We start from the raw sequence: 18,518 nt of genomic DNA on the forward strand, positions 1-18,518 counted from the left end.
TGAGACCACCCCCCACCTGATTTTCTCCTTCCAGAAAGTCAGAACCCTAAATCCCAAAACGGGGCTCCTTTCACAGCCACACAGGGGCGCAGCCCGATTTCGCGGCCCCAGCAACAACTACAGACAACGACCAAGTGTCTCCCTCCCTCCCTCCCTAAACCGAGGTGGGGATACCCCTCCGGGGATACCCCTCCTCCCCCCGACGTAAGGTCTGAGCCGCTGGAGCCTGCAGCAGGTGCGGGCAAGGGAAAGAGGAGAGAGGCCCGGACACCCTGGGTTTCGCCACTCTCACTGGAGGCGCAGCAGGAACAGCGCTCACGGGCGCCCCCTGGGCCCCCGCGGTGAGTCGCCTTGGTCTTGTCCCTGGCCCGCAGGAATGTAATCGAGGATGCTGGCCCTTCGGCTGCTCAACGTGGTGGCTCCCGCCTACTTCCTGTGCATCTCCCTGGTGACCTTGGCCCTGCAGCTCTTCCTCTTCCTGCCCAGCATGCGCGAAGACCCCGCGGCCACCCCGCTCTTCTCGCCGGCCCTGCTCCATGGGGCGCTCTTCCTCTTCCTCTCCACCAACGCGCTGGGCAATTATGTCCTGGTCATCCAGAACTCCCCGGATGATCTGGGAGCCTGCCAGGGCACGCCGGCCAGGAGGACCCCGTGCCCCCCGCCCAGCACCCACTTCTGTCGGGTCTGTGCCCGAGTCACTCTGAGGCACGACCACCATTGCTTCTTCACGGGCAACTGCATCGGCAGCCGCAACATGCGCAACTTCGTCCTCTTCTGCCTTTACACCTCCCTCGCCTGCCTCTACTCCATGGTGGCGGGCGTGGCCTACATCTCCGCTGTCCTGTCCGTCTCCTTCGCCCACCCCCTGGCCTTCCTCACACTCCTGCCCACGTCCATCAGCCAGTTCTTCGCGGGTGAGTGTACTTGGTGGCACGCTGGGGCTCTATGCCAAGCCCCCTACCCCACCCCAAACTCCAAAGTGACCAGATTTGGCAAACAAAAACGATGGGAGGCTCAGCTCAACAGGAATGGAAGAGAAACAGCATTTTAGTGTAAGCGTGCCCCAAATGCAGGATTAGAAATATGTACATGGGTAAAATGTGCTATAGTCCACTGGCAGTTCACCTGCCCTGGGCACTAGGCAGGCTGCATATGGCAACCTTGCTCTCTAACCCCCCCCAATAGGTGCATACCTCATCCTCACTCACCATGCCTCCACTCAGTCATACAGTGAGGCAGTGGATGGTGAATCTGCCTGATGCCTGGCACACATCTCTCTGGGCCATCCCCAGAAAGTATCCCCAGGCATTGCCTTCCCTCTGCCTGCAGCTCACACATTTTCCCCACAAAGGCATGGCTCTCCAGAGATTTTGCCAACCCAAGGCAGTCAGGTTGAACTTGGCAGCAGCACAGCCCTAGCAGGAGGCTGAGCCTCACCCTCCTGCCCACTGGGCTGGCCCTCACCAGGCTATTCTCCAGCTTGGGGGTGGGTGTGGCAGGTGGAGGGAGGGATCCTGCCAGGTTGCTTGGCTCCACATCCGTGGTACAGAGCCTGGGCTGGTGTGGGAGTGCTGTCTTCTGGGAGCTTTTGGCACCTGTAGGAGCCAGGTCCTCACACTAGGGCCCAACTGGGCATCTTGGTGAAAACCACGCTGTAAACATCATGCCCCATTATCTGGCTCCAGGTGCCCTTGGCTCCAGGTGGCAGTTCTTACTGCTTGGCCTGGAAATGTGGCCCTACCTTATCTCCTTCCACTCCATCTCCCCTTGGCCTTGTTCTCTGACTAACTTGGTCCTCCTTGATGAATACGTGCATATGTGCATGGCCTTGTTACGGCCACTTGGGCTCAGAGGGGATTCAATGGCTTGCCTAGAACCTTGCTACCACAAGGGAGTAATCTCTGGCCTGTCCCCCAGGTCTTTAGACCACAGGGACTGGCACAAGATCCCTTGCTGGTTGAGCTTTGAGAAACAGATATAGTGCAATGACTTCCATGGGGAGCCCAGGACTGCCTTGATGTGCTTAGGCCAGAGGGTTGTAAGAATTCTGCCACCATGTGGGTCTTGGATGTGGCTGTAGCCTGTTTCCTCCCAGGTACAGAAATATGGTGCCATTTGGCAGTGGGGACACAGAGACCCAGGGGAGGGCCCTATTCACGGGGGCTGCCTGAAGGGCTGGTGGCTGAGCTGGGCCTAGAACTCAGAGCTTCTAGACCTTCTGGATTCTGGTACTGGCATAAGAGACTGCTGGAACCAAAATAACCAGGCTGGGGGAGGGTAGGTGGGAGGGCTGGGGGTAGGTGTGAGCACAGGCAGGTGGAGGGATGTGAGCCAAATGCCTGGTTACACTTTCATTTCCAAGTGATTTCACCAACCATAAAAACGATGGCTCCAGAAGGAGGATCTTGAGATGATTTGATCTGGGAGAAATCTGGGCTTGAGGCCTGTCCATATGTGCTCACTGGCAGAGTGGGAATGAAAGAAGGGCCTCTTGTTTTGGTCTGTCAGGAGAACAGGGCTGGCCGGTGGCCAGCTTGGAGCTCAGGCCACCATCTTTGACCATTTCAACACAACTACCACACGGCCCAGACTCCCCCTCTCCCACTCTCTCCTCTCATCTCCCTCCTCTGTGAACTGTTCAATGCTCCCTCCTCCTGCCAACACCTCTCCCCGCTGCTAGCTTACACCTCGCCTTCCAACTTCTCCTCCCTGTCTCTTCTTTCCTGAGTCTCAGTCCAAATGGACGTGAGCATGCCCTCTTTCACCCATCCAGGATAGGAGAGAGGCCACCTCAGTTGGCACAAGCTGCTCAACAGGAACTGGGGTGGGGGTGGGAGGCAGCCTGCCATGGGGCTGAACCCAAGTCAGACCTGCCAATGGAACATGCGATGGTCATGAGTGGGGAGTCCTGGGGGATCCATGGGCAGGTGGCCACTGATTGAAGGCCCTCAGCTGGCGCTGGGCAGCAAGGAACTGGCCAGTTAAGTTTGAGAAGCTATCCTTTGGTTTTGATTTGTGGGACTGGGGCTGGTTCTATCACTTTTCTGAATCTCATTATTATCTGGAAAACAGAGGTGACACTGCAAAGTCTGAGAGCAGAGAGTGGACTTACCCTTGAGCACCTACTGTGTGTTGAGGACCACCTACTGTGTGTGTCTCTTTCCACCGAGTCCCTGTGAGAGACCTGCAGTTTAGCTGGTACCACTTTCATGTCTAAGGCTCAAGAGCTGAGATGGAGTCGGGCTGAGTTGAGTCAAAGCCACACAGTGGTGCCATTCCAAGCTTTGAGCTGGACTTGGGATTGTTGCGCTCCTATACCACGCTGCCTTGCAGGGTCTGCTTCTCTGAGATTGTTTCATGATGGTGGACCCACTCTGGGAGGAAAGGAGTTTCTTGTCCTTGGAGGTATGAAAGAAGATACTGGGTTGACCACCCGTCCCGGATATCACAGTGGCTTGGTGAGAGGCAGGGGCAGTGGAGACTGGATGCTCCATCTATGGACACCATCCATGTCCTTTAGGAAAATTATGTCATTTTCTAAAAGGAGTGTCATCATGATTACACAGTTAAACAGAGCGAAGCAGCCAAGCTGTGTAACTTCAAACACTTAGAAAGAAAGCAGGGCTCAGAATAGCCCTTTGTGGCTCCTGCATGGGGCCAGGAAGAGGCCACGAGGGCTTTTCCTCACACTTTGATGGAGCGTCAGAGAGAAGCCTGCGGGAGTCAGCTTCCATCCGCCCAGCCTTGTCCCTGGGGCTGGTCTGCAAGGCAGGTCTGAGCTTGGCAGCTCTGATATCCCCACTTCCCATCCCCGCCTGAGCCCACAGGGCACCGTGGGCCCTCCCGCCTGCAGGCGGCCACCAGAGCTAATCTGTGTTGACAAGGAAGAAGTGGGTCGGGTGATGACAGAGCCCCATGTGCGTGTGACCTGCCTCTCTGCTGCCCACCCCTTCTCTGGTGCCCGTGTAGGGGCTGCTCTGAATGCCAGCTGGAGAAGCGAGCTTTCTATTCCTTTGAGCAGCTGGACCTGTTCATCTCCAACCAAAAGACACCTGCTACTGAAGAAATGCCTAAGGGTGAGGATGAGAGGAGGCTGCTGGGGGAGCAAATCCGAATGCAATCTATGTCCTCCCTGGCTGCTAGATCCACTGCTCCCTCAAGTGGCTGGAGATCGGAGGCCGGGGAGACCTGGAGGAGGTGGGCTGTGGCCCATGGGGGATAGGGGAAAAAGAAGAGTAGGGCAGGGTAGGTCCCTGGAGGAGCCAGGGAGAGTATATTCCAGCCAGGGAGAGGATAAGGAAGGCTTGCACAATCTGTCCTGGACCCCTCCACCTGGTTGATGTGTAGGTTGGCACAGGTGTTCTTATTGCTGCTGCTGAAGATGCAGCCCAGCCAAGGAGGAGAAAGCTCAGTGATTCTGGAAGTTGAACTTGCAACCTCCATGGATGAAGTCTCATCTGTAAAATGGGCTTGGGCAGTTGCCTCATATCTGTGCATGATACAACCCTGACAGGTCCAGGTTAGTCATAACTGTTGCTGTGTGCATTTTACAGATGAGCAAACCACAGCTCAGAGAGATCCAGAAACGTAAACAAATCAACACTACTGGGAGTCAAACCATGTACTGACTACTCCCCAAACTCTGAGGCAGGGCATGCAACCCTTTGTTCAATGAATGGCAGGAAGCACTTGATTCAGAGGAGTTGAGGGGATGGTTCTGCCCCCATGGCAGGGGGTGCTGAACCAATAACCCCGAGGATCTTGCCTAGCCTCGCCGGCTCTGACTGCTTGCTCTGATGGCTACACTGTCCTCTTGTTAACAATGATGACCGAGCTCTTCTCTCTGCCAGGGCTCTAAGCTGAGCTCGTGACTTTCCCTTCCTAATGACTAGGTCCTGTGCTCCATCATTTTGTCACTTCCCTGCGTCCTCCTGGCCAGGGCTCCCAGCCCTGCACAAAGGAGGTGCTGCTGTCTAGACAGCTGCCTAGGTGTTGTCTCTATCATCTTTGGGGTCCTTGACTCCTTCCCCATGCTGCTTGCCTCTAAAATGTCTGGCTCTCTCACCAACCTCAAGCTTAATCCTCTTCTCCCCTCCATTGCTGCTGCTCCTTCCTCAACACAGGAACCATCCGCACTAAGAATAAGTTAGGGCCACTATGTCCTCCTGCCTCTCCCTCTGCAAACGCTGAGCTGGCTACAAAATGTGGCTTCTGTCTCATTAATCTCCATCCCTCCCAGCGGAAGGCGCCTGGCTGGATGGCGGTTCTGTACGTGGCCTGGGTACAGAGTGGCTCTGACGGCTCTCCTCCCCCTCCGCCCGCAGGAGCTGTCCTCGGTTCGGAAATGTTCGTCATCCTCATGCTCTACCTCTGGTTTGCCATCGGCCTGGCCTGTGCTGGCTTCTGCTGCCACCAGCTGCTGCTGATCCTCCGCGGGCAGACCCGCCACCAGCTGCGGAAGGGGGTGGCAGTGAGGGCGCGGCCCTGGCGCAAGAACTTACAGGAGGTCTTTGGGAAACGGTGGCTGCTAGGCCTCCTGGTTCCCATGTTCAATGTTGGCAGTGAGAGCACTAAGCAACGGGACAAATAGCAGGCACCTCCCCCATCACTTGTCTCTCTGTGTGTCCCCACAACTCCTGTACGTAAGACCCTTGTCTGTACCCACAGACCCATGACCACCGGGGGCTGGTCAAGTCCTAATTCCCAGAGAGAGCCGTGTTGGCTGGTGGGTCAAGATAGGAGGAAAAATGGCCACCTGGGCCTGGCCGGGATACTCCCGAGCCAGCTGGTGGCCGCTGACTCTTGGGATGTCTCTGCATTTGCATCTCCTCCGTGAGACCCATGCTTCCTCCTCTGCTTGGTCATCCTCTCTCTGAGTCTCACATCATCCCTGCTATCTGTCATCCAGAGTGCTTCCCTCTGGCGCAGTGGGGAGTGGACTGCTGCTGCTGCCCTGAGGCTCCCAGCAGCTGGAGGATGGCTGATGTTTTGAATTATCAGGTGCGTGAGATTCTGCCAATAGCCAAGGAAGTGGTGGTCTCCAGCCTCAAGGATTTTGCCAGCTACTAGGAGGAAAGAAAGAAGGGAGGAGAAGAGGGGGATATTGAAGAATGAAGGAGGCCTGTGACTGTATGTACAGAATGGGGATGGTAGGGGGAGAAAGAATGCTTAGGGTAGGGACAGAAACAAGAGTCAGTGGATTCATTTATGCCCCCACGTGAAAGGACACCAGCTGCTCAAGCTGTTCAACCTTTGAATGGCTACATGGGGAGCTAGTGTGTGCACCATCCCTGGAGGTATTCCAACATGGCCCCTAGGCATATGTTGGGGGAGACTTCCTTCCAGGCTTGCTGTAGATTACTTAGAGATTCTTTCACATTTTGCCATCTCCTCTTTGCACCTGCTGGGCCAGAGACAAAACCTGCAGAGATGGCCAGTAGTTACAGCTGCTTTGTGGTGGGCAGGGCAGCAGGCATGGGAGGAGGATGGAAATTGTGATGCCATCTTCCAGGACCCAACCCAGTTCCCGAGGTGAGAGACTGCAGAGAGATGGGGCTGCCTGGAAGGTAATAGTGGGGGGGGGATGCTGTTTGAGGATAGGGAGATGGAGCTGTACAAGGTCAGGAGGAGAGGGAGAGGGTCGGGGCTGGAGAGGGGTGAGGTTGGTGGAGCTAATGCAGGGCCATGGTAACAACTGGAGTGTAAGGGTGCAATTGCCAAATCAGCCCTGCATGAGGGCACTGCTGTATGTCCTGGGACCCAAAGGACAGACCCCAGACCTCTGGGGCATATGAGGGGGTAGAGACGACACAAGTGTCCCCTCCCTCGATGGGGTTTCAAGCCATTCCCCTATGACTTCCAGGCAGAACACATGGTTAAGACCTATGCCCATCAGTGTCCTACAGTGAGGCCATAGTGGTCCCCAACAGTTAGCACACAACACCCCAAGTTCTTGAGCAGACCTTGGGCAATCCTACCCTGGTTCTACCTTTACATTCCCTAGACAGTCAAAGAAGTAATGGCCTACCCTGCTCCTACATCTCTGTCCCACATTCATTCATACTTACATGCATTTATTGAACACCAGCTGTGTGTCAAGTCTCTTCCAAGCACAGACAGTACAGTGAGGACCAGGACAGAGGAATTCCCCCAGAGTAGTCACTCTGCCATCTTGGTGGCCAATGGAGAGGTGGGCCACCAGAAGGACGTGGCAGAGATGACTACAGGCAGTCTGGACTGTGTCCATGGAGGAGTCCCTGGGGCCAGCTCATTCCCAGTGTGGGAGTGGGAGTGGGAGGGAGGGGAGTCGGCTTGAGCAGTGCAGGACTTGGCCCTGTCCCAACTCCATGAGCTCAGGTGAGGCAGCCAGAACTGTCTGGCATCCCAGGAGGAGGCCCAGGGGAGATGGGCTGGGGTCAGATCCTCACAGATTGGCCAGTGCAGAGGGTGGCAAGTGTGGGATGTGAATAGCCATGTATAGGTGGCCCTAATTGTCAATGGAGAGCATCTGTAACAGGTGTGGTTTTACATTGGACTGGAGAGGACTGAATAGGCGCTGGGGTTGGTGGCAGGGTTGGGATGCACTGAAGCGGTTACAGGTGCTGCTCAAAGATGGAAAATAAGGACTGAACATACTCTGTCCCAGTTGGTGAATCCCACTGCTGTGGTTTGCCATGGGACCCATGGCTCCTGAACTGCTCTGCTCAGTGGACCCCTGGCTTACATCTGGCATCTGTGGCCCTTCTCTGGTCCTCAGTCAGAAGTTGTTGTAGCTGGCTGGGGCCAGGCCAAGTGGTGCTTGGTACATGAATGCCACAGCCAGCCAGGAGCAGGTGTCAGCGCTGGGGTTGCTGAACCCACAGGGACCAGGGATGGAACATTTGACCCAGGGACCTTTCCCACTCTTCTCCCTCCCCTCTTGTGAAAGGGCAGGGGCTGGGAGGAGGATCTAGTGGGGGAGCCCGTGGGCTCCTCAACACAGCCAAAACCATCTCTCCCCAAGGATCAGCTGGGGCCGGTCTGCATGTGGGCAGGAGGGGTTCAGCTTTGTAGGAAGTGGACCCCCCACTGGTGACTGGCAGGCCTTGGTGGCATCCTAAAGATGAGCGGGCTGGGATTCTTGGAGCAGGCAAGACCTTGCTGCCGAGCTGTGTCATGCTGTTCTGATTCCCAGAACACATGTCCCACCAGCTGGAAGTGAGGGAGCCTTCGGAGATGCTGTGTGAACAGATGACTGGGGCTGTAGGCACTGGGCAGGGCACACACCCATCTTCCCTTCTTGCAGGGCAGAGGCATGTAGCAGGTGTTTAATAAAGACCGATGAAGTAGATGCGTGGATGTTGTGACTCCTTTTCTCTTGTCCCTCTCATGCACCCAGTCCTGTGCCCTGTGAATGGTGGGGCTGGAGAACAGATGGGACAGCTTTGCTCCACTACCTTTTCCCCCAGGAGGAGTTGCCATGCCCGGAGAGGCTTCTCTGAATGGTAGGAAGAGGGAGAAGGGAGGATGGGGGCTTCAGCAGGCAGAGGGGAACAGAGAGGGCTGTCTGAGCAGAGAGCACAGGTCTGGCCCCTTGGAGGATAGAGAATCTCATAGAGCAGCAGAGGGAGTGCAGGAGGAAGGTGGGGCCTGAGCTGAGAGCAAACAGCAACTGAAGGGATCTGGAGTGAATGTTGTAGATAACAGGGACCATGGAAGGCTCTGTGCACAGAGGCTGAATTGGGGCTAGACTGCACAAAGTGGTGCCTGGGAGGTGTATTGTTGCTTCCTTGGTAGTTAATGAGGGTCCAGCTGGGAATAACAACTGTGAGCTGGTGGGAAGGGACGGGGCAAGAGTATTTCCAGAGGAGGGCATGAGCAGAGCAGTGCCACGACACACCCAAGATGCTTCTGAAGGTTAAGATGGGGGATTAGGACAAGCTGGCTGGAAGGATAGGGCGTTGGGGTCAGTGGAGTATGCAAGATCTTGGGGCTGGGCTCAGCATCCCAAGTCCTCACCTCTGTCATTGGCCCAGCAATTGGCAGAACGTGCTGTCATCATTAAGTGACAACTTTGCCACTTTGTATGGAGGAAGGGGCTTAGGACATCGCAAGCCACAATGGCATAACTCGTTGCCTTCCGAAGTTGGGACGCACCCATCTCCTGGCAGCACTGGAGGTACTGGGTCCCCTGGTCCATGAGTCCAGGGATAGGAGGAGGGAGACAGTTGGCTTTCAGTGTTGTCTCATCATTCCCACCCCTACTCTCTGGCCCACGCCCCACTGGATGAATGGGACCCAGTGTGGATCGCAGAGGGCAGGGACTGGGCACTTGCTGGGCTGTGGGTGAACTGCAAGACTTCCCAGGGGAGGCGTGGGCCGGGTCATGCAGGATGCACCAGCTGGAAGGAGAGCTAAGCCGGGTGTCTTCTGGGAACTGCAAAGCTGTGTTTAGGGGTGCTGGGGAGTGATGCTGTACCCCACACTCTCAGGCTGTGGTGTCCTAGGATCTGCCTCTAATCATTTCGCATCAAACCCTGGCCACTTCATTTACTGGGTCCCACTCAGGTGAGCTGCATGTGGAGGAGCATGCAATTTCTCTAAATGATCCACAGGGTCCCACAGTTGGGAGAACAAAGGACATGGTTACGTTCATTTTCCAGGGATTCATCATCCCAAAGCTGCTGGAGAGCTCCAGTGGGAACATCGTACACTCCTGAGTCTCTGGGCACCCCCACATCTCTTTCCTTCCTGCACAGGTTTGGCAAATAGGGCTGGGGATGAAGGGAGTTATTCCTACCATGATGGCTTCCAGTAGCAACTGTGGACTCAGAAATATAGCGGGGACTTGTCCTGGCATGGTAACCCTACTCTTGGCCCTCTACACCCACGTGGCCACCAACCTGTACCGCTGGAACCTGGGGCCCAACCTGCCTCCTACTTTAGCCCAGGTCCCTCCCAGCCCCTCTGCCTGTCCACAACCAAGGCAGCCCACTGCAGAGATGTATGTCCATCTCGAACTCCCAGCATCCTCAGCAGCTGTCACTCCACCTCCCTCCCTCCCGCAGGTCAGAGGGCAGCAATGGGATGGGGGATCCTAGGACAGTGTTGGACCCTGACATTGGCTTTGATGCAATAATTCTACTATTGTGTGACAACAACTAACCGACCAAGCCCTCACTGTGTGTCCATCAGTTCTTTGTCTCTCATACACACTTCACCTATCATTTATACCTCCTAGCAATGTCATGATTTTTTTTTGTTTTAAAAATTTATTTGTTTTTATTACAAAGTCAGATATACAGAGAGGAGGAGAGATAGACAGGAAGATATTCCGTCTGATGATTCACTCCCCAAGTGACCGCAATGGCCGGTGCTACGCTGATCTGAAGCCAGGAACCAGGAACCTCTTCCGGGTCTCCCACATGGGCGCAGGCTCCCAAGGCCTTGGGCCATCCTAGACTGCTTTCTCAGGCCACAAGCAGAGAGTTGGATGGGAAGTGGAGCTACCAGGATTAGAACCGACGTCCATATGGGATCCTGGTGCATTCACGGCAAGGACTTTAGCCGCTAGGCCACGCCGCCGGGCTGTGTCATGATTTTTTTATGACTCCTCCTACTTTCTAGTTTAAAAAAAAGAAAAGAGACACAGGAAGGTTATATAACTTGCCCAAAGCCTTACAGTTCATAAGTAGCAAAACAGGGGTTCAAATCTAGTCTATCGGAGCTGGTGCCATGGCACAGTAGGCTAAGCCTTTGCCTGCCATGCAAATATCCCAAAGGGACACTGGTTTGAGTCCTGGAAACTCCACTTCCAATCTGGCTCCTGGCTTGTGGCCAGGGAAGGCAGCAAAGGAGTGCCCAAGTGGGAGACACAGAAGATCCTGGCTCTCGGCTTTGGATGGGTTCAGCTCTGGCTGTTGTGATCATTTGGGAAGTGAACCAGCAGATGCAAGACCTCGCTCTCTTTCTCTCCTTCTCTCTCTGTAACTCTGCATTTCTAATAAAATAAATAAATCTCTTCTTTTTGATAAGTTTATTTTATTTTTGATAATGTTTACATAGTTGAGAAGGATGTATGCCCATGTGTTGGACCACTGATTAGGGTGGAGAGGATCAAGGTATGGTGGACAGCGGATGAGACAACTGCTTCCTTTTTTTTTTTTCTTCCCAATTTGGATGGAAAGTGGGAGAGAATGGGAGAGGGTGCTCTTAGCAGCCTAACTGCATCAGGACCTGGGGATGGGGGATGCCTACCAATGTGATCCCAGGGTCCCTAATGTGGAGCATGTTTCTGAGGGTACTGCTTAGGTGGTTGTAATAGTTCTGAGATGCTGTTGATTTTGTTAGTCCAAGCTTGAGGAAATCCTTCCAAGGTCCACTGGCTGACATAGCCCACTTCAGTCTCCACTTGCCCAGATACTCACTGTCAATGCTTGGCCAGAGCAGTTGTCCAATTTGTTCTGCCCTCCACCCTCTGTCATGGTACTAAATGTCCTCTGTAGGTCTCAGTGAGCTGTCATGTCCTCCATGTGCAGCTGGGCATGCCATCCACTGTCAGGCTTCAGCAACTGAGGAGGCCCAGTTGTGACACAAGTACCCATGGTCAGACCACAGATCCTGTGATTTTCCCTGTGCTTGGAGTTTTGAGTCCAGCAGTTCAGTTGAGAGTCCCTAAAGAAACCTTATCTGAGGTGAACCCAGACCTGACTCCCATGTGTGCCAGCCAGTATGAGGTAATATATAAATCTTTTTTTAAAAAAAATCCAGGCTGTCAGTTCCATAAGCCTGCCCTTTTAAATCTGTCTCTTTGTCACAGACTCTTGTGGATACACAGTAAACTCCCTGATGAGCATGAACAAGGGGTCAACTGTTCATTCATTCATTCATTCAATACATCTATTGAGCAGTTACCATTGAACAGACACTAACGATACCAAGGAAGAAGCCAGGCGCAGCCTCCGCCTTCCCTGCAGCACATCTGCAGGTAGAAACAGGATATTCTGAGCCCTGCCCAGACCAAGGGTCATGAGTCAGGTGCACTGGATGGAGCAGGTGACTTTGTGGGCACGGCATCAGAGTATCGTGCAGGCTGGGGTCTCAAGGAGGATGCTGGCCATAGACAGCTGAGCACCCCTGTTCCCTGCAGCAGAGCCACGAGAGTGGGTTCCTGGGAGTAAACATCTGTGAAGACACATCAAGGACAAATGGGAAGAGGGAAGCTTTTAGAGAGGTCAAATGGCTGGCTGGCGATGTGTGCTCACACACAGAGGGTGTCCACAGTGCAGGGCCAGGCTAGTCCCCTGCCCTGAGGGATGACAACTGGGCACCCGTGTGGAACTGGATGGGAGCCGGGCTGAGCTGATTGTGAGGCTGGAAAGCTCAGAATCTTCATGGATGTGAGGTTGGTAGAGGGCACCAGCCAGGCCACAGAAATCAGAAGAAGAGGTTCATAGCAGGATGAATAGAGCCCGGGCATGGTAGCCTAGTGACTAAAAGTCATTGCCTTGCAAGCGCTGGGATCCCACACGGGTGCCAGTTCATATCTCAGCTGCTCCACTTCCCTGCCTGTGGCCTGGGAAAAGCAGTAGAGGAAAGCCCAAAGCCTTGGGACCCTGCACCCAATGGGAGACCCGCAAGAGGCTCCTGGCTCCTGGCTTTGGATTGGCTCAACTTGGGCAGTTGTGGCTACTAGAGGAGTGAATCAGTGGACAGAAGATCTTTCTGTCTCTCCTCTCTGTAAATCTGACTTTGTAATAAAGATAAATAAATATTAAAAATAAATAAATATTAAAAATAACTGTGCAGGGGACATCCCATATCCTGTCAGGAAGTGGCATCCTGGAGTTGTCCCATGCCATCTGATCGACCCTCAGGAGAATAGAAGGTTCTACCTCTCGCCATTGCCCTATGCTGAGTTACATGCCCACTTTTCCCTCCCTGGTTTGCACTCAGAGCTTCTGAATTGTGAAAGGACAAGCTTTGGGGAGCTGAGTTCTCCTCCCCACTATGCTTGAGTTGTTGTGTGCTCTGCCAGTAGCCAAATGCCCAGACCTTCAAACCTCGCCTGGATGAGGAGCGGCAGACTAGAGGGACGCACAGGAGCCTGGGTTCCCAGGACACGCCATGGACTTGCTGAGGCGACTGGGATTCCCACGGGCCACCAGCAGAGGGCAGGGCCCTTCCTGCCCTCATTTCGAGATTGTAAGGGCTCCGGCGCTCTCTACTGGTGCAGGTGCACCAAATTAACAAACAGGAGTCGGGGTGGAGCCCGGCTCACCCGAGAAGAGACTTACTGAGCGACGCTTTCCAGAGAGAAAGTTAAATGACAAGAAACTGTGATGCGTCCCAAGAACTACGAATAGCCTCCACGCCCAGCGCTGCTCTACAGTTCCCCTCGCGCCTGGGCTGCTTCCAAGGATGGGGGGCCAGGGCCCGCTGCAGCTGCTCGGGTCTGCCGGAACGGGGCTGCGCTCGGGGCTGCACCGCCGCCACCGCCGACCCTACTCCAGGACCTATGGCCGCTGCGGGGTCACCAAAGAGGGCGGGGGGAAGTGGGGTCAGAAAGGGCGACAGTGGGGACTGACCCACGCTGCCGACAGTGGTCCGACTCTCACCCTCCCACCACCCCACCCACTTTTCTGCCCATCCCCACGGGCTGAGCTCTGCTGGCTTCAGGCCAGGTCTGCAGAGGAGGAACCTGCAGCTCAGACAGGCCGAGCAAGTGGCTATGGGGGACACAGAGAGCAAGCATTCAAAGGAAATTCATGCTCCACTGTACGCATGGTTAGGATTTGTCAAACCGATGGGAGCTATGTCCTGATGGAAGGAGGGTGTGCATGGCTGAGGGAGGGGGGTGGGAGGCTCACCCAGCGCTGGGCCTCACCTGTAGGGGGGCCTTTCTTGGAGTTGTTGGGCTAGGAATGGCTGGGAATATGGTTCAAACACAGCATCCCAGGGGATGCAGCTCAGGGCCTCTGCATTTCTGCCAAGCCCCTAGGTGGTGCGGATGCTGCCCAGTTCCACACTGGGGAGTTGCAGCAGTTGTGGGCACCTCTGCCAGCACAAAGGACTGATTGCAGTGTGTGTGTGTGTGTGTGTGTGTGTGTGTGTGTGTGTAGGGGGGAGGGTCCTATCTCCCAGATAGGACAGGTCTGGGCTATGACCTGGGTATCCAGGTTTTCCCAACCTCCAGGGAAGCTGTGGGAAGGGCAGTCATGTGACCGAGGGAATGTGCAAGGGGATGTGTGGGGGTTGGGGAAGCTCACCTGACACAGGTAAAGGGACAGTGAGTCACCAGCAGGTGGGCAGGGCCAGGTGTGAGAACTGGATCCCAGCTAACTAAGGGAGAGGCTGGCCCTCTGCTGCACTTTGTCTTAAAGAGGGGCGAGGCCCAGGGCAGGATGGGGAGTGAGGCAGAATGAGCTCGGCAGGTGTCCTGTGGGGTTCAGCCCTTGGAGGCAGCAGGGTTGGCAGGGCAGGCAGAGAAGCAGGGCTGACTGTGAGGACAAGGCAGGAGCTGGCCTGAGAATGAGACCCGCTTAGCCGGCCCCCCCAGCCCAGTCCCTCCAGTGGCCTGGCTGACCAAGAACAAGCATAATTTTGGGGTTCCTGTTAGGTTCCCACCACACGTGGCACTGACCTGGACACTATGCATGAGGCCCAGTGGGCCCCTAGAGTTGATGGGAAGTAGACCTAACGAACCAGGAGAGAAAGCCCTGACAGCATGACCCATACAGGACTGTCAGAGACCCCATCAAGATCTGAACTCTGGCCTGGCATGATAGCTCAATAAGCTAGTCCTCTCCTCCCAAGCACAGGGATTCCATATGGGCACTGGTTCATGTCCCAGCTGCTCCACTTCCCATCCAGCTCCCTGCTTGTGGCCTGGGAAAGCAGTCGAGGATGACCCAAAGCCTTGGGACCCTGCACCTGCACGGGAGATCTGAAAGCAGCTCCTGGCTCCTGACTTTGGATCGGTTCAGCTCTAGCCATTGTGGCCACTTGGGAAGTGAACCAGCAGATGGAAGATTTTTCTCTATGTCTCTCCTTCTCTCTCTTTAACTCTGCCTTTCCAATAGAAATAAATAAAATCTTTAAACAAGAAGTTTTTGCCCTTCAAGTTGTCCTGATACCCTGGGTCATCCAACCTGCTGGAGCCTAGGGGTCCTATGGGGAAGACTCGCAGGCCTAAGCTGGTGGGACCTGCACTGTTGGTCCAGCTATGGGCCTCCTGGGCTGCTTGCAGCCACACTTCAGTTGCCTCCCTCTTCCCTGTGTTTTGTTCAAGGGAATGCTCATTTGCATTTCCTGAGCGGCTCCCAGACAAGCAAGGAGGCGCCCAAACCCTTGCCTTGCAGGGGGAGTGAGTGAGGAATCAGAATTAGATTCCAGAGCCTCCCTGGGCTGGGCTTCCCTGCGTGGGTTCCGCATGCTGCAGGCCTGCTGAGGGTGTGCTGCTGTGCGTGGGTGGGACTTCTACAAGGCTTTGGGGTGCTCTGGTATGCCGATTATTTTAGATTAGAGGCTCTTGGAGACCAGCAGGTGCCGGCAGAGGCTTTCCTCGAATATTCCCTGCCTGTCTAAAGCCAGGGCCGTGCCAGGAAGGAAAATAGTGGCCTCCCCAGTGTACTCCCTGAGGTTCTAAGAGGCAGGCGGAGCTATGTCCCTACACCCCCGGCACCCCTGGCCTGCTCCTCCCACTCGCCTGCAGAGGGCGCGCCCTCCGCCCTGTGGGGATTGGAAATCTGACTGGTTTACCAGACCGTGCAGGTCTTCTGGTTTTTCATTTCCGGCTCCAGGCGAAGGGCAAGCTCGGGCGCAGGACTCCCATCTATCCACCCATAGGGCAAAGGGTCGTGGGCTGTTGCCAGGGGACCAGGGCCTAGCTCCCTCTCCCTGCGACAAAGATGCTCGGCACAGCGCACAGGGGCCACTGGAAGTCTAGCAGGGTTGGCAGCGGTGGGGGGCATTTGTAGTTCTGCCTGGCGGGGGGCCTCCTGGGCTGGGCTGGGCTGGTCTCCCAGGGTTCCTGTCTGCGACTTTCATCCCCCTTTGTTTCTTAACAGCTTCCACCCACTCACTCTCTGGGTTAACTTCGCAAACTCCGCGGGTTTGTCTCGCCTCCCCCCTCACCTCCTGCAGCTGAGGAGGAGGTAGCAATCATTCTGAGAACGGCGCTTTCAAGCGAGTCTGCCTCCCATGTCTTGCATAAGCATCGTGCAGAAGGAGCAGGGGTGGGGGTGGGGGAGCCACGTGCTGAAGGAGGAGGGCCCACACTGGCCCTTTCCCAAGAAGCCGGTTGGAAGACCATGCTGGTGCGACAGTTCACTGCAATCTGGGTGGAAGGTGGTCCTTTTTCTGCAAGTTAGGGACACCTCTCCCGGGCTGGATGGCACCCCCAAGTGCTGTCATGGGTAGGGAGAAGGGGGAACCTGGAGAGCCATTTGACTAGCGTCGTGTCAGTAGGGGCCGCTGTCCTTCCCTCGTCCTTGGATAAAGGTGCAGGTGACAAAGGCCACTTGAGCCAGGCACATCTCTGCTTCGGGCTGCCTCGCTTTGGCCCTTCAGACAGCCACACCCCTTCTCATCGCTCCACTCTTTGCTCTACTCTTTCGGGCGTGCATACGGAGGAGAACACTGGAAGGCTAGGACCGGAACTCAGACTTCACCAAGCATGCTCCGACCACAGGGAAAGTCATGAGAGTAAATCTACCTTAATAGCGAGAAGTGCACCTGAGCCCTGGTGACACATGCAAAAGGCTCTCCTGCCTGAGCAGAGAAAGCCAATGGCAACTCGGCAACATGGGAAGCAGACCAACCTCTCATCCCAGATCCAAGGGAAGGACTGTTGGCAGATGGCTGGCGGGCAAACGCCGCAGCTTGCTTTAGCTTCAATTATTCCTGTGGGCTGAGCACTGTCTGGAGAGGTTTTTTGTTTAATGTGGGGACTCTGAATCCACACTAGCTGAAAGCAGGTCATCTGAGGGAAATCACTTGTAGGAAGCCCTCCCGCCACGGTACTAGCACTCTCTCCTCTCAGCACTCCAAGGCTTTCCTTTTCTGAATTCAATCAACACATGCTCTGTACCTCCTGCCACATGGCTCAGGCTCTCGCAAGAAGAGGGTGCTGGGGGGAACTTAGTGAGAGCAAGCTCAACTTTCTTCTGCTGCTGACTTCCTTGGTATCACCTATCCATGACAGTCTGTTCCAACACGTGAACCTGCCAGGCTGGGAGGGCGGGGAGGCCCTCAGAGACGCAAACTGGACAGACACACTCACAAACAGGCGTTCCTGGAGGGGCAGCTGTTTGCACATCTGGGAGTCCTGGGAGGCTGGCCCTGCTTCCTTGGGAGAAAAGGATGGCTCTCCATCCTTCTGCCCCAGCTGGCCCTGCTTGTCTGTATTTCATACCAGTGGTCCCCCGGTCCTCTGTTTAGAAGTCACTTTGATGGCTGGATGTATCAGCTGGGGGTGGTCCCCTAGGTCTGTGTCTGACAGGCCGACTCTCCCCAGCTCTGGGATGTGAAGCAGTGAGGGTGTTGTGCCTCCCCATCCAGATGTTCTAGGAGCCCTGCCGAGATGCAGGGCTTGGGGAGGTGTGGGAAGGCTGGGACGTGCGCTTGCTAAGGATCCCTCTGGCTGTGATTTTAGTTGATGAGGTGGATGTCGATGATAGGAAGGGATGCCAGGCTGTGTTCTCTCTCTCCTCCCAGCCTGCTTAGCAACTCGAGCAGACACTGGACCACTCATTTGCCTTGAGTGCACTTGCACATCCTCCCAGGCATACACCAGTGTGAGTCTGACCAGCACAAGGCTGTGCGCTGGGGGTCTCCTTCCAGCGTTCCCAGAGCACATGCGACCTACGTTCCAGACTTCTATCCACCCAGGTGTCTGCCTAAATTGAGTCTTTTTGAAGTAGTTGCAAAGTGGAAAAGCCAAATAATTTTCAAGGAAGTGATTTTTATTTCTGACATTTCACAGTCAGTGTCTACTGAACTTCATACTTTCTCAAAAGAATTCACATTTGCTAGATAAATGTCCACTTGAACTCAAAGCTGGAAAACCACTTAGAGAAGAAACGCGGGAGAATACTGATCAGTTCAAAGCAAGGAGAGTGTAACAAATTAGAACTAGCATTCAACGCCATTCCCAGAACTGATTTCAGCAGCGACTTTTTCTGGGTGTGTTTCATTATTTGCCTACACAATCTACCCAAAGTTCTCCTAAGGGCTGGTCTGGACTCAGACTGGTTTCTCCCTTTTAGAAAACCATAGCTCTGCCACAGCCTGTCCTCCCCAATGACATCAAGCACTGCTATGTCCTCCAGTCTGTGCGCAGCAAGGATCTTGCTGGTTGACTCTGGGGTTCTTGCACTGGCTGGCCAGGCTTCTGGCTTTGACGGGTCTGTCCTTCCAAGACCTGGCTTCCCTGTGTCACAGCTCCTCTTGGGGCAGGGCGTCCAGCTTCACAGCCCGGAGAGACTTCAGCACTAAGAAGTCTTCTCAGATGTGCCTGTTCTTGTTTTTGCAATTTGCCC

At 55.0% G+C, this 18,518-nt stretch overlaps 1 protein-coding gene across 1 annotated transcript; it reads left to right on the forward strand.

Moving 5' to 3' along the window:
- The first annotated feature begins 388 nt into the window (after positions 1 to 388).
- Positions 389 to 5,590, forward strand: ZDHHC22 (zinc finger DHHC-type palmitoyltransferase 22). Its single transcript, XM_040975587.1, has 2 exons — positions 389 to 914; positions 5,325 to 5,590. Exons 1-2 carry the CDS (start codon positions 389 to 391, stop codon positions 5,588 to 5,590), a joined length of 792 nt encoding a protein of 263 aa, XP_040831521.1.
- Positions 5,591 to 18,518: the final 12,928 nt, after the last annotated feature.

Source organism: Ochotona curzoniae, unplaced genomic scaffold, assembly GCF_017591425.1.
Source record: "Ochotona curzoniae isolate NIBS_2020 unplaced genomic scaffold, NIBS_Ocur_1.0 contig_2688, whole genome shotgun sequence".
NCBI lineage: Eukaryota > Metazoa > Chordata > Mammalia > Lagomorpha > Ochotonidae > Ochotona > Ochotona curzoniae.

Bases quoted from the DNA above. Each gene is read 5' to 3' on its own strand.
- ZDHHC22 (XM_040975587.1), top strand. From the start codon at position 389: ATGCTGGCCCTTCGGCTGCTCAACGTGGTGGCTCCCGCCTACTTCCTG. The intron at 915-5,324 runs GTGAGTGTACTT...CTCCGCCCGCAG, and splicing joins CATCAGCCAGTTCTTCGCGG to GAGCTGTCCTCGGTTCGGAA.